Source organism: Diorhabda sublineata, chromosome 5, assembly GCF_026230105.1.
Source record: "Diorhabda sublineata isolate icDioSubl1.1 chromosome 5, icDioSubl1.1, whole genome shotgun sequence".
NCBI classification, from domain to species: domain Eukaryota; kingdom Metazoa; phylum Arthropoda; class Insecta; order Coleoptera; family Chrysomelidae; genus Diorhabda; species Diorhabda sublineata.
The window spans coordinates 19,926,829-19,940,465 of record NC_079478.1 but is presented as its reverse complement, the minus strand read 5'-3'; the positions used below and the strand labels follow the sequence as shown (position 1 = coordinate 19,940,465).

At 29.2% G+C, this 13,637-nt stretch overlaps 2 protein-coding genes across 2 annotated transcripts; both read right to left on the bottom strand.

The window, feature by feature from the left end:
* Window positions 1–652: 652 nt before the first annotated feature.
* LOC130443696 (MICOS complex subunit Mic10-like) lies at window positions 653–1,495 on the bottom strand. The gene is made up of 2 exons (XM_056778444.1): window positions 1,196–1,495; window positions 653–1,002 (listed from the first exon to the last, which is right to left on the bottom strand). The coding sequence occupies exons 1-2, from the start codon at window positions 1,272–1,274 to the stop codon at window positions 818–820; spliced, it is 264 nt and encodes an 87-aa protein (XP_056634422.1). The 5' UTR covers window positions 1,275–1,495; the 3' UTR covers window positions 653–817.
* A 2,470-nt stretch (window positions 1,496–3,965) lies between these two features.
* Window positions 3,966–13,174, bottom strand: LOC130443695 (charged multivesicular body protein 3). Its single transcript, XM_056778443.1, has 4 exons — window positions 12,933–13,174; window positions 12,816–12,876; window positions 12,581–12,760; window positions 3,966–9,045 (listed from the first exon to the last, which is right to left on the bottom strand). The coding sequence occupies exons 1-4, from the start codon at window positions 12,975–12,977 to the stop codon at window positions 8,672–8,674; spliced, it is 660 nt and encodes a 219-aa protein (XP_056634421.1). The 5' UTR covers window positions 12,978–13,174; the 3' UTR covers window positions 3,966–8,671.
* Between the last annotated feature and the right edge of the window lie 463 nt (window positions 13,175–13,637).

Sequence of the window (13,637 nt, the reverse complement as noted above, 5' to 3'; positions counted from 1 at the left end):
AACTTCTTGAATTATTTTCCAATCAGTCGAGCGCCTGATGCATCATTTAAGTGACAAATATTGCAAAATATTTTACGTGCTACAGTCGCCGAATTATCGTTCCATAGCGACTAAAGAGCCAAGCTGCCGATTGACATACCTCCCAATAGCTGTAATAAGCAATACAAAGGTGATCTTTTTTTGAGACACCTTGTACATAATCGGAAGGTTGAAATTGATACTTTCATTATTGCTCTGCAAACAGATGATCTCGGGCACTATACTTTTATGATGATCTATACGAGAATATTTCATTTATTAACTCATTCAAATTTCTTAACATTCATCATTTCAAAGCTTAATATTCACAGCTCAAAGCTTTTCTTTGATTGCCAAATTATCATATTGAGGCTCATGTCCAATGAAAGCTCTGTACTTTAAAGCAAATTTAATTATTTGTTGGAATTGATCAGATTCCAATTGGCATCTCTGATAAAAAGAGGAACAAGTATCACAAAAGCAAATACCATATCTAAATTGACATTTCTGAAACTATTTTTGTATCTAGTTTGATGATGAATTTATAGAGGTCCAATATTTTAAATGAAAAACAATTTCTCAAACAATTAGCATATTTTTACAAATTTTAATATCTTCAATAAAAATAATAAACTGATAGTGACGTACCCGCTTTATTTTACATTCAATATTAATGAACATCTTAAAATGTAGAATATAAATTAAATAAAAATATCGTTAAACAATATTTAATGTTTATATTTACAGATAACTACACAATTTATTCATTAAATAAACCCACTATCACCACATTCTAAATTCATTTCTCAGATGTGGTATTTTTCTTTTCTGAACATCGATCACAACCTCTTATTGTTGAGTTTAGGTCTTTTTCGCAGTTAGAATAAGCCATTCCAATGCCAAAACCACCTCCCATTATTATGGGCCATCGTTTCCTTTTAAAAAATAAGAGAGAAAATACTGTACCTAGAACCATGCCTCCACCTAAAAAGATCATAATGAATATTTACATAAATGACCTGAATAAGATGTAAATTGCTTGTTTTTCGAGTAGGGTAGTAATCGATACGCAAAATAAAGGTTAGGTGATGACATAATCTTTCCAATTGATACTCGTTTGGGAATTATACGAATTTTAATAGAAAATTAGGCCAATTATTGTGTTATATGAACTTACCAAATTTTAGAAACCCATCAGATATGCATTTATCCCATTTTTGGCCCAATTCTTCTTCAACATATACAGCCGACGCCATTTCTGATCAAAAAGTGCCTATTAAAAGCAATTCGTCTTCTGTAATAATTAAAATTCAACTAATTTCAACTTTCTATAAAAAATATGGAATTATTTAAGGGTGATTGTATTTATTGGTATAAAATCTTTCTGAGTCTTTTTAGTGAATATTTTTTTTCCATTTTTACATCGACTTTTGTCAAATTCAAAAGTTTGATTGTCTAGAAACGTTTTGAAGACTCTTACATAATCGTGTCAGTTTGATCAATGGTATCAGTGTACTCCACTTGGTTCACTCGGAACGAAGCTGTAATTTTTTCGAGACGGGGATGTCAACAAAAATATTGATTCGATATTTGATACAGAATACTGAATTCAAATCTATAATAATTATAAATACTTGAAATAAAAACCACAAAATGAATCTTGCAATTAATATTGGCGTTGAAGACATGACTGCAACAATTGTGCGATATGGGCTATATCTAGGAGCAATATTTCAAATTGTTTGTCTAGCGGCCTGCATTTTCATTTCAGACTCTCCAGAAGACAATCTTTCTTGGGGTTCTAGAGTAAATATAAAAGAACTAGTATTTGTCGATAAATAAGAATTTAACTTTTAGGTGGATAGTGATGATGAAAGCTCTGAACAAAGTACACCACAAAATACACCCCGAAGACCTTACCACAGAAGCCGAAAACAGGAGAAGAAAAAACGACGTTGAAACATACAGAAGGTTTGAAAAAATCTGATTTTCATCTTTGAATTTATTTTTTTCTTATGATATTATTTATTGGTTATTTCAAATCTACTGTTATATCAGATAATTTATAGTCAGTTGAGATACTTTAGAAAATAAATAATCATTGGAACTCACTTGTTCAAAATATAATTTACATTATAGTTTATATCAGCGGTTAAAATATAAATGTAGCATAATTTTACATATATTGGGTATAACTTATTTTCACTACTTAGAATGATTTTATTTGAAACATTTGGTGGTTTCAAATATTTTGTAACATTGTCATTGTATTTACAGTTTAGTGTTATTTGTTAATTTTAAAAACAATTGTTCAAAGATTTGCCATTTGTACTAAAAGAATGCTGGATAAAAAATTCTGCATAATAGATTATAGCACTGGGAAGCTTAAAAGCTAGATAACATACCTACTTTGTTGAAAAACTATCATTTGTATTAATGAATAAAAGTTTAAAATTTTTAAAATTATAAGAAATTTGTTTGTAGACCAAAAGAAGAGTGCCCTTTAGACGCATGCCCATAACTTACTATCTATCACACATGGTAGGTTTGATTTACGGTAGTAAATCAAACAATTTTTGTCAATATTTGTAGGAAAATTAGCAAGAAAGTCTATAAAATGTAACTATTAAATGTCACTGATGAGACCATTTTGGATGCTATTACAAAATGATCCATATGGCCATTAAAAACATATTTATTTAAATGTAATTTCTTGAATATATTTCAGTTAATCATTTTGTAATATATATTGTTTAATAATTAACATGTTTCAATCATAGTAAAATTTGGTAGGTGTTCATCGACTAAAATATGTCAAACAATGACAAGAAAGTATTATGCATCTTTGCTTGATAAGGTGAAAGGAGATATTGTACAAAAGAGGCAGTATTTGAAGAAACAGAAAGTGCTGTATAATCAGAATAAGCCACCTCATACTTTGGATATCGTCATGGCTAAAATTTATGAATTACACTTCATTTTGGTTGACCACCCACCATATTCACCAGATCTGGCATCGAACTACTTTTTCCTGTTTTCCAACTTAAAAATTTCACTTGCAGTAGAGATTTTAATCATATGTGAACGTTATGGCATACATAAACGCCTATTTTGAGGAGAAAGATGTTATTTCAATGTGACAATCTCTCAAACTAAATTTCAACATTAACTTTTGCTTAAAATCATTTTACCTTTTATTGAAATTTACAAAAAAGTATTACATCAACTACAGGTACTGTTTAGGTGTTGGTGTTTGTTCTTTTCTTCTTTTATTATAATAATAATGATACACTATTGTATTTCGTATACGCACAACTTTAATTACATATATTATCCTCGCATCTCATATATTGATATTGAATTATTATTATACATTAAACAGATTTTTATAAATTTTACGTCTGCAACTCTTGTGGTGTGTATCTTGAATGCCCTGGGTTTTGCTGTCTCTTCTGGGCCCCCGTGGTCGCAGCGTTGCCAGGTTTAGCGTCCATATAAAATTTAGAAGTCGTAACAGGTACTTATTGTTAAAATATAAGCATGAATCAGATTGCCATCTTTTTAAGTCTAAATAAAGTAAATGAGTGTGCAGTTTTTGATACCAATCTTTGATGCAAAATTTAAAAAAAGGACATTTAGGTACCTAAAGTAAAAAAGGGACTTTAAGGACCTCCCCAAAAGTCCCGGGAATGTACTGAACAAAGTTTCTTGCTCTCAGGTCTTTCTTTTTCCAACTAGTAAGCAATGTTACATCACTAGGTGGGTTCTCATCCTATTACGAAAGACGGCAACTATTTCATGAAAGGTGAGATCATCTTTATACTGGACGTATATATGTACTTAAAAAGAGACTATGTTAAAAAATGAAATGTCTTGTTTCTTTGTTAGGTATGAAACTTTTCAGACATTCTTTGTGCTTTTCTCTTATCTCAATTGATACAAAATTATAAATTGTTAAATGTTTTTATTTTTAGTCACTATACATAAATATGTGTAAAGCATATTAGCAAAATTCGTTTTTTACAAATTGTACAAATTAACAATTGTTAAATAATTTTCCATTTTTTTATACAAAAATAGTTTATTAAATAAACTAACAAAATAAATATAAATAAAGATTTAAATATACACTTTGTAACAAGAATGTTGGATATTGCTTTTTTACAAAACAGTTTCAAAATTTTAAACTTCTAAAAACATTCTGCTATTGTTACTAATGCTGCCATCTAGTATGGGGCCGAGTAAACTTATTCACCAAGCGGCGCCATTTTTGTATCACGCATAGTGAGTTTGACAGTTGTTATAAAATTATATACCATTGGAAATATTTTTCCAAGTTCATTACTACAAATTTATTATCGTATTCCATGTACTTGTTAGAATTCGTGGGAGTAATTCGCGTTTTTTTTTCGTGATAACCAAAAATAACTTTTCATATTTTGGGGTTATGTAATCATTCTAAACGGGTATAAATGTCGGATAAAGGAGAATGTGTTTGGTTAATTATAAAAAAAAAGAGTTTATTTTGGTTAAAATATGAAAAATAAATATAATATACTTAAAAACAAAGTAAAAAGACAGTTCCTATGCGTCTCAATGTGTGAGTTCCGAAGTAGAAACATAAATAATTTTCATTTTTTTCATTTATTTTAATGAGTTATTTTTGGTAAAAATGTAAATATAAAAATAAAGATGATATAATAAATAAAACGTCGTTTTTGGTATATGTTAGAAGCAAACCTGTGTTAATTTTGAATACCCCAACAGTACCCGCCACCATAGGGTAATGGCGATAAATGAAGGGTTTTACAAAACGATTGAAAAATTTGGAACCCTTGATAGATTGATGTGCTTGATATATATTTTTAGTCCACTATATAGGCTCTCTAAATAAAAGATTACCTATGCCGTAAGTCTCTAAAATAAATTGAAAAACAGATCAATGCTTAAGTGACCCCCCATCTTATCCTATACATATTCGTTAAAAACATAGAGTATTCGTTTAATCATATAATCACAATATTGCCTATATTATATTTATTGGAAATACAGATTTAATAAAGTCACTTGAGAGATCGAGTTTTTACAAGAATTACTTTTTTTAGGTTAGTATTAAGGCAGTTGTTGGATAACAGTGGGTTTAGGCAAACTATATTTTCTAAACATTCTATTAATTCATTGTTTTTTTTAGACATTTCAAAACAAACGATGGTGTTATCTTGTCTGCTAAAATAACAACCAAAGACAATATTGCAAACAATAAAATTCCAAGTCACAAATTTTAATTTTGTTCAATTTTTATATCATTGTAAATACTTGCTATAGAAAAATCCATGGAAATAAATTTGCCCCAAATATGAAATTTCGATTTATTCTGAACAGTTAGCAAATCACTGAGATTCCATGTCATCGAAACAATGCTGACATGGTGGTATCGAAAGAAATAGGCGAGAATTATAATCTCTTCAGTATGTGTTTCTGATCCTATAGGATTCAAACAAATTGAAGATACTTGAAAGAAGCATTCATTTCTTTTATTGTCCCAGAGCCCTGGGCGTTGCCTTCTCGGCCTGAGTCATACCAAAAAATTTCTTCAGAGATTTAGATATTAGGAAAAACTTACATCTCCTTACCAACTTCCTTACAGGGTGTTGTCGCCACTGGTAGCAATATTTACAGCAATAGCTAACGAGTGTAGATTCTTTAGTGAGGAGGAGATAATCCAGTTCACCTAGTTCTCCATTGCAACAAATACTTTGGAAAATAAATTTGTAGAAAAGAAAATACAGCTTGAAAGAGGAGATAACAAATAAATTCATAGGATTCTGTTCAATTTGTTTTTACTTGTCTGTTTTTTTAGATGACAAAAATTATTTCCTGAAAAATTGACTTTTCATAGCATTAAAAAGGGCTATAAGGATCTATTCATAAAATATAATTTATGTAATTAAATTATGTAATTTAAATTAATGTAATTTATACCACTCAGTTCAAATTTTTTTGAAAAACTTACAGCATGTTTTAAACTTGGCGAATTAATATTTGAAATGTAAAAGGAGTTATTATATAAACTGTTTTGTAAAATGATATCAAGGTAATTCGTGAATAATTTTATATAATACTAACAGATATATTAATTTCTTACATATCTATTTAGTATAAAAGCGAATACATTTGCTTTTGTAAAATTGTCGAGCTCTCAAAAATATAGTTTATGAAAATCTTGAATTTTACATGAAAATACTTAAATTGGTGAAAATAAGAATGAAGACAGATTAACGAGAAAATTTTTAGAGTAATTAGCCATTAATTTGGCAGTGTATCTTGCAAGATACATGACTTTCCCTGATTTTTTGTTTAAATTTGGCGCCTTTATTTTAGTTCCATTATCTACCGCATCGTCTCTTTAGGTCTTGTACAGTAAATTGAATCAGTTTCCAACACACACTTGGCGTGAAAGTTTGTTTATTTTGTAAATTGGAACAGTGAAATCAGCCAAAGAAATGGCCTCCGGTTGGGTAAATTTTCAGTCTACAGTTTACTATCATTTATAATCTGAATTCAGCTTTTTAAAATTATGATTCACCTATACTGACATGTAAACATCTGTTTTCAACAAAAACTGAATCAATTCAATTGATATTAACCAAGAAAATTACGTTTTACTATCTGTATCCTGTAGGATACTTGCCAATTCGGTTGAGTGTTTGAGTATTACTTATGAATTAAAAAAAAACTCATTACTTCAATAACTATAGTAAATTTAAGTGTTATTTTTTTAAAAATCATATAAATTTAAAAACAATCGAGTATAATTTAAAAAATAAAATTTATTTTACCTCAATTCAAAATTTATTCAGTTTTATTATTTTGGTTTTCATTTTATTTAGGAATTTGTTACCATTTTTGTCTTCTCAACCACATTTTGATTTTTGTTTCTTTTTCATAGCAAAAGTTTTATTTCAAGAGCTGGCTGTATTCTTTTATCACTTCCTAAGCCAAAGGCGGACTCTGGAGATGAGGAAGAAAATCGGAGAATGAAGATGTATTACTTCAGACAGCGAGCAAAATTTTAGATGTATATATTCTGATGCAGAGGATGCACCACAAGCTCCAGAAGTGTCAAAGGATGAGACAATGATGGAACGGTCGACTGCTGACAAACTGGTACCGGTATCCCATCGTTGGTATTCAAATATATTTGTACAAATGGTGGATACAGTAGTAAACAATGCTTGGTTACTCTTCCTCGAAAATTACTTTTGAAAGATTTTAGAGTGCAAGTAGCTGAAGAGCTTCTTTTGTGCCGTCGTCCCAAAAAAGACAGACCTAGCTCTCGCTCCTCCACACCTCTTAACTCAAGGCAAGCAACCACATCAATCCAAGATACGCTTAGATATGATCAGGTGGGGCATATGCCATATTTCGATTCAAAAGGAAGATGTAGAAACTGCCAAGTACGGCAGACAACTGTCCATTGCTGAAAATGTAGAATTAGGCTTTGTTTCACAAATAATAAAAATTGTTCTGAATTCTATCATATTTCAAAATTTCTATATATTAGTAAAAAATAATTGATGTTTTATTTTTTTAGTTTGTTTTGATTTTTAAGATTATTTTCTATATAACGCTTTAGGTTTTTACCAATATATTTTTTTATTATTAATTTTAATTAGCTTAAGAACATTTTTTGTTTTATCTTTAATTGTAATATTTATGTATGAATAAAAGGTTTAAATACTTAAAACATAAAATACTTATTGCATATCTCATCCAAAAATGAACCCAAATTTTTCAAACTTTAAAATTAGCTTATTTAGACCTTAAAGAACAATTTTAACAAAAATTATTTTTTAATGAATAAATTAGATCGTTGCCAAATTAAGGGTTAGGAAGAAAGTCAAGATAAATTAAGAAATAGGTATAAGATCTGATACCTGAAAAAGTATAACGAATAGAGAAAAATTATAATTGTACATTGAAACTCGTATAATACCAATTGTTTGATTTAGAAGATTAATCATATTTAAATGATATAATATGCAAAAATAATTTTAAGACTAGATGTTTATGTTTTAGCATATTTTCTATACAAAATATCAAATCTAGTGAAATTTTTAGTATTCACAATGATAACCATAATTAACAATAAACAATTTCATTAAACTTCTATAATATGTAAAAAAGTATAGCTGTGTTAGGAAATGAAACTTCTTCATTTTGTAAAATATCAATTCAAGTACAACTATTTCTTACAATTTAACTCTTAAGTAGTTTTTGATGCCAATAATTAATGTTTGTAAATAATGTATAACTAACTGATAAAATAGGATGAAAATGATTTCATTGCATTGAATACTGTCGAATTAATTATTATAATTTTTAAAATAACTACAATTTAATCTACTTACTTAAGCCTCTGAAAGAATCACACTTATGTTCAACATTAGATATAACAATATTATAACCAAATTAAATTATTTGATAGCTTAGAAGAAATTGTTTTGATTTTCTGTAGTAATTGACCAAGTCATTTTACTTATAACTTAAATATAATCTTGCAAATTAGTTCCTTCTAATTAAAAAAAAAAAAAGATTTCCAAATATATCAAATCTTAAAATGTGATTATAAGCTGTATATATTCAATTAAACTTAAGACTTCAGAGCAGCTAGCCTACTTTGCATTTCTTCAATTTCTTCTTCATCCTCCTGTTCAGGTTCTCTTGATGGAGAAGGTGTAGCTTTTTCTGCTGGTTCTGTGGGAGGCAGAGGAGCTTCTCCAATTTTCCCTTCTGTTATTTCAAATAATACTTTATCAATTTCACTTTGTGCTGCTTCTTCCATTTCTTCTGTATCATCAAGATCTTCCATTGTTTCATCTAACATTTCTTCGATTATTCCAGCTTTCATCATTTCTTTTGACATATCTTGCATAGTTTGAGCAACTTCAGGTACTCTAATGAGACGTTGCATAGCTTGCATTACTTCAGTAGATTTTTGTAAAGCACCCGCTACACGTAAAGTTGCTGAAATATTAAATGACGTGTGCATCAGGATTCTGTTTATATGTCAATAAAAGGATAATATAATCAATTGAAGTTTAAAGAATTGTGATGAATACGTACCCAAATTATATCTACAAAATGTCAACCTGTAATAATTGAAGACACGAGTGGATAAAGGTGTCATGTAACATTTTTTAAATAATGAGTAAATGTGGTTTAACTTTTTTTAATTGGAACTTTTTTATCCACTTGACTCTTGAAACTTACTTTGACCAGTGTGCTGAGAATGTTAATAAAAGATTTTTAGCTAATAATGTATTCTAAAAATGTTTTGCTTTCTATGAAAAAATTGATTAAAATGCACATGACACCTTTATCCATGAATAAACAGAGAAAAAATAAAACATAAGAAAATGCTAATGGAGTATAATAATTATTGTTGGAATAGTTTTATATATATTGAAAAAGTTTACAATGTTGTTGCAATTAATTGGTTTTTCTTTTCTTCTTAGGATTTGCCTCGTTTTCTTCCAAAACATCATAGAACCACCGGTATTCTTCTTTCACAAATTTGATTTGGTCACGCAGATTGCTTAACTTTTCGGCACTTAGTCCACCTCTTTTTTCACGAAATCTGTTTAGTGTAATTTCATCTTCTGTACTAACTGGTCTTCTTCCATTTTTCACTAAGTCTTCCTTCATAAAAGGCGTAAATTCATCAAGGTTATTTTTGTATAAGTAGGATTCATATACGTCAACCCGTATCCACTTAATGTGGTCTCTAAAGTTAATTTTTTGGCCTAGTTCATTTGTCTTTTTATTCCAGAGATGTAGTTTTCGAGAAAGTTCCTCAAAATCATAAAAGTAATGTTCCATGTCAACACCACTACAGTTTTTTGTACTAGCGGATTTAATAATATCACTATATTGTTCTGGTGTATATATATTTTCAACCTTTCGTAGTTTTTCTCTATTCTGCCAAAATTTCTATCGGAATCCAGATAACTATGTCCGACTTCCGGAAATTTGTGATCAATAACCTTAAACATTCCTTTTAAAATCAACAGCTGATAAAGACAAATTATGTTAAAATTTTTATTTTGCCCAGCGCAAGAATCCGACCATATAACCAGATGATTAATGTTTTCATTGCACTCTTTCAGTAGCTGACAGAATCTGTAAACGAAACTGGCTATCTCAGTACTTCCTCTATTAGCTACATCTTCTGTCCAATTGAAAAAATATGGTTTCGATTCTGTTGATGTGATGCAGTGGATACCAAAATTATACAGCCACATTTGGCATAAATAAAAAGCTTTACTGGTTGACAGTTTAGGCTGTGGCATGGTTTGTTGTAAATCCATTGTAATATAGCATGTCTGTTTGTTAACGGAAGGTTTTTCTCGGTCTCGTTTCTGCGCTGCAAAGGCTGATTTATAGTTTTCTGTATGATCTTTGGAATTCTGCCCCGAATCACAAACGCTGCATGTATCGCACTTCGGTTGGCCAAAAGATAAGTTAAATTTAGTAGAGAAAATGTTATAGTAAGAAGAAAGTTTAACGAAAAAACCTTTCTTCAAGATTTAGATTTTTGCATTCTTCAATGTACATATTATACATTCGAATAATGTTAAGTTGGGACGATAAATATCTTTTATACTGATTTTTGTTTCGTGAATAATGGGATTCCTCCGAGGGAAATTTCTGTATATGGTTAATAATGCATTCTGTAACATTATTAGCTATTTTGTGTGGACGATTCGAATGATGTCCTCTCTTATCAGGAGTCGGGGCACACTGTCCTTTTTTCAATTTCCTCTGAATAACTTCAACCTTTTTTCGACTAAACTGATACAATGAACATAATGCATCCCGGCATACCATTTCATTTTTTTTTGTTGAATGTGACAGAGGTTTGATACCTATGCTCTTAAAAAATAATGAATTTTTGGCATTAATGTCTAAAGAATAATATTTTTTTAAAATCAACTTTCTGTCTTCTAGACTAAATTTGTCACTACATTTTAAACGGCATTTGTTTCTGCATAATGATCCCGTACCTATTTCATTCTGTGGCATTACTTTTCCAGTTTGAGAGTAATATTCTTGCCCTTTTTCTCTTGCTATAGCTGCCTTTTTTCGTTTCCACTGATCGAGATTCCTAAGACGTTTTTTGGAAGTTTTCTCTTTTAATTCAAACAATTTCTTTTTCGCATTTTCTCTGTTTTGTAGAAAAATTAGTCGCTATTTACATCATTGTTAATTTCATTGTCAGCGGTAACATGGAACTTAGCACTTTCGTGTAAAATTTTATGGTTTAAAATTTCTTCATCCTCTTCACTAGAACTCTTCTCATTTTCAGGTACTATATACTCACTACCGGATGTTACATCTTCCTCAAAAGACAAGAAGATGTGTCATGAAGATCTGTCATCACCTTAAATGATGATCATGTTATTAATAGTAACAAAATAATGTATAATCTCAATGTGAAAAATAACCTACCATGATCTACGCTGGAAACATTGAGATATTCACAGTCGCTGTTTCTTCGAAATGTTTGATTTCGTAACTTGTAGAAGGTTTGTCATCTGAAAGTGTTCATTAATGTTAACAATAATTTATTATTTCGTTTTTTGTAAATGGTTTAATTAAATAAACATGCACATATACATAGGTTGCAAAAGTCTTTCTTACTCTCGTTAGATGTATTTTCTCCATCTTCATTCCTTACAAGTGAAACGATGTATTTTCCCCTTGACATAATCTTGAAATTGCAAATTTTTCACTTAAAAAACTACACTTTCACAGAATTAATTTAAATCAAGATCCGTGCAGTTGGTGAAGTAGTATCCAACATAATCTCAAATTAGTGTGTTATGTGAAAATATTAGGTAGCAAACTAACTCACTTTTACTGGATAAAGGTGTTAAGTGATCATGACACCTTTATCCACTTTGCTGTTATAGAAAAATGGAACATAACACCTTCATCATCTCGAAATCAAAAGAAATAATGGCTATATAGAATTAAAAACGTGCCAAAATAAAAAAACACACCATGTATTAACCTTATGATCAAAAAACGCGTTTTTTCAAAAATTGTTACATGACACCTTTATCCACTCGTGTCTTCAATTATAGTTACATAAAATATAAAAAGATGTTGGCAGAAAGTCTTTTGAGACAAAGGAAACTATAAAAATTAAATAAAATTTAGTATATAACTTTCACCCACATGAAGGTTTGGATAGAATGCATTTGAAGTTGTCAACATTTTCAAAAAAATAATATAAAGAGTAATTTCTATCAAAAAATCATTACAATTAAAAAACACTTTAAATCAAGATGTTTTATTAACAAAAACATATTAATAAAGTCTAAAAAGTTGAGAAAATAAAGATATTAAGTTTAATAACTGTAACTAAAACCATTTTCAGTAAAATTTCTTTATTTGGCTATTTAGCACAATTTAAAAATAGGTGTGACCAATCAATATTATTAGAATATTTTTACCTTATACAGTATGACATAAATAAAACCCAGTTAGAACTTACCCAATTGATTCTTCATTTGTAACATAACAGAATTAATATGAGCTTTGGATGTGTAAATTTTGTTAACAGCTTTTCTTGAATGTACAATTTCTTTTGCTAAAATTAAACAAGTGTCCTTATCATTTTTTTTTGCAGCTTCTTTTAAAGATCTTTTAACTTTTTCTTCTTCACGCTGAATAGCTAAAAATAGTTGAACAATTTAAGAAAGATTTTAATATTTATAAAAATTACTCACATCTAATCTGTCTTTCTAATTGATAACCTTCTTTCCTCAATTTATGATTCCATTCTGTAACCTATTAAATATATATATACCTGATATAAGAAAAAAAATCGATAGTATAATATTTACCATATCTTTTGGATTTCTTTCCGGTGTTTTGCCGAATAATCCCATAATTAATCAATTTTTTTAATCTTAAATAAAATAAATAATAGATGTTCTCCAATCTCCAAATATTTTTATTTTTGACATATAACTTCTCTTGTCAATATAAATGTCATGTTCTGCCTCGTCGTTTTTTAGTCACACTCAAAGTACACCGGTAGAGTACTTTAAGTTTTATTTAGAATGCTCGCTACTTAAATCTTTAAATTTCTGGAGTTTTTCTGATACTATGAATCTTGATGTATACTATTGAGCGAGTAGAGGAGTATTTCCTATATCCGAGCTATGGAGTGTAAAGGTAAGAAGAATTAACTCAGTGTACCAAAAAGTGTCTGTTGAAAGGAAGCAAATTAAGGTGGCGCTTTAGTAGCAACACTAATTGTACATAAAATATATAGATGGTAATAAACAATAACATCTAAACCAATATTTTTTTTAATCTAGTCAGTACAATATTTAGACTCAGAGATGATTGTTGAATAGAAATGCCAAATTTACAAAAATGGTGTTAAAATCACTAAGTGCCATTTTTAAAGGTCATAATTACCAAATTATTTTTGACTACGTAAGTAATTGAGATTTTAAATACTTCATGTATCTCAGCAAAACAAGCACTCATCGAGCAAAAATCCAATCTTTTTCCTTTTTTTTTTCGATTGAGTGAGTATA

What these genes read in the sequence shown, in the direction of transcription:
- LOC130443695 (XM_056778443.1), bottom strand. Translation starts at nt 12,977, where the DNA reads ATGGGATTATTCGGCAAAACACCGGAAAGAAATCCAAAAGATATG. An exon ending in AAAGAAATCCAAAAGATATG is followed by an intron (nt 12,877 to 12,932) that starts GTAAATATTATA and finishes TATATTTAATAG; the next exon opens with GTTACAGAATGGAATCATAA. An exon ending in ATTAGAAAGACAGATTAGAT is followed by an intron (nt 12,761 to 12,815) that starts GTGAGTAATTTT and finishes AACTATTTTTAG; the next exon opens with CTATTCAGCGTGAAGAAGAA.
- LOC130443696 (XM_056778444.1), bottom strand. Translation starts at nt 1,274, where the DNA reads ATGGCGTCGGCTGTATATGTTGAAGAAGAATTGGGCCAAAAATGGGAT. An exon ending in TGATGGGTTTCTAAAATTTG is followed by an intron (nt 1,003 to 1,195) that starts GTAAGTTCATAT and finishes TGATCTTTTTAG; the next exon opens with GTGGAGGCATGGTTCTAGGT.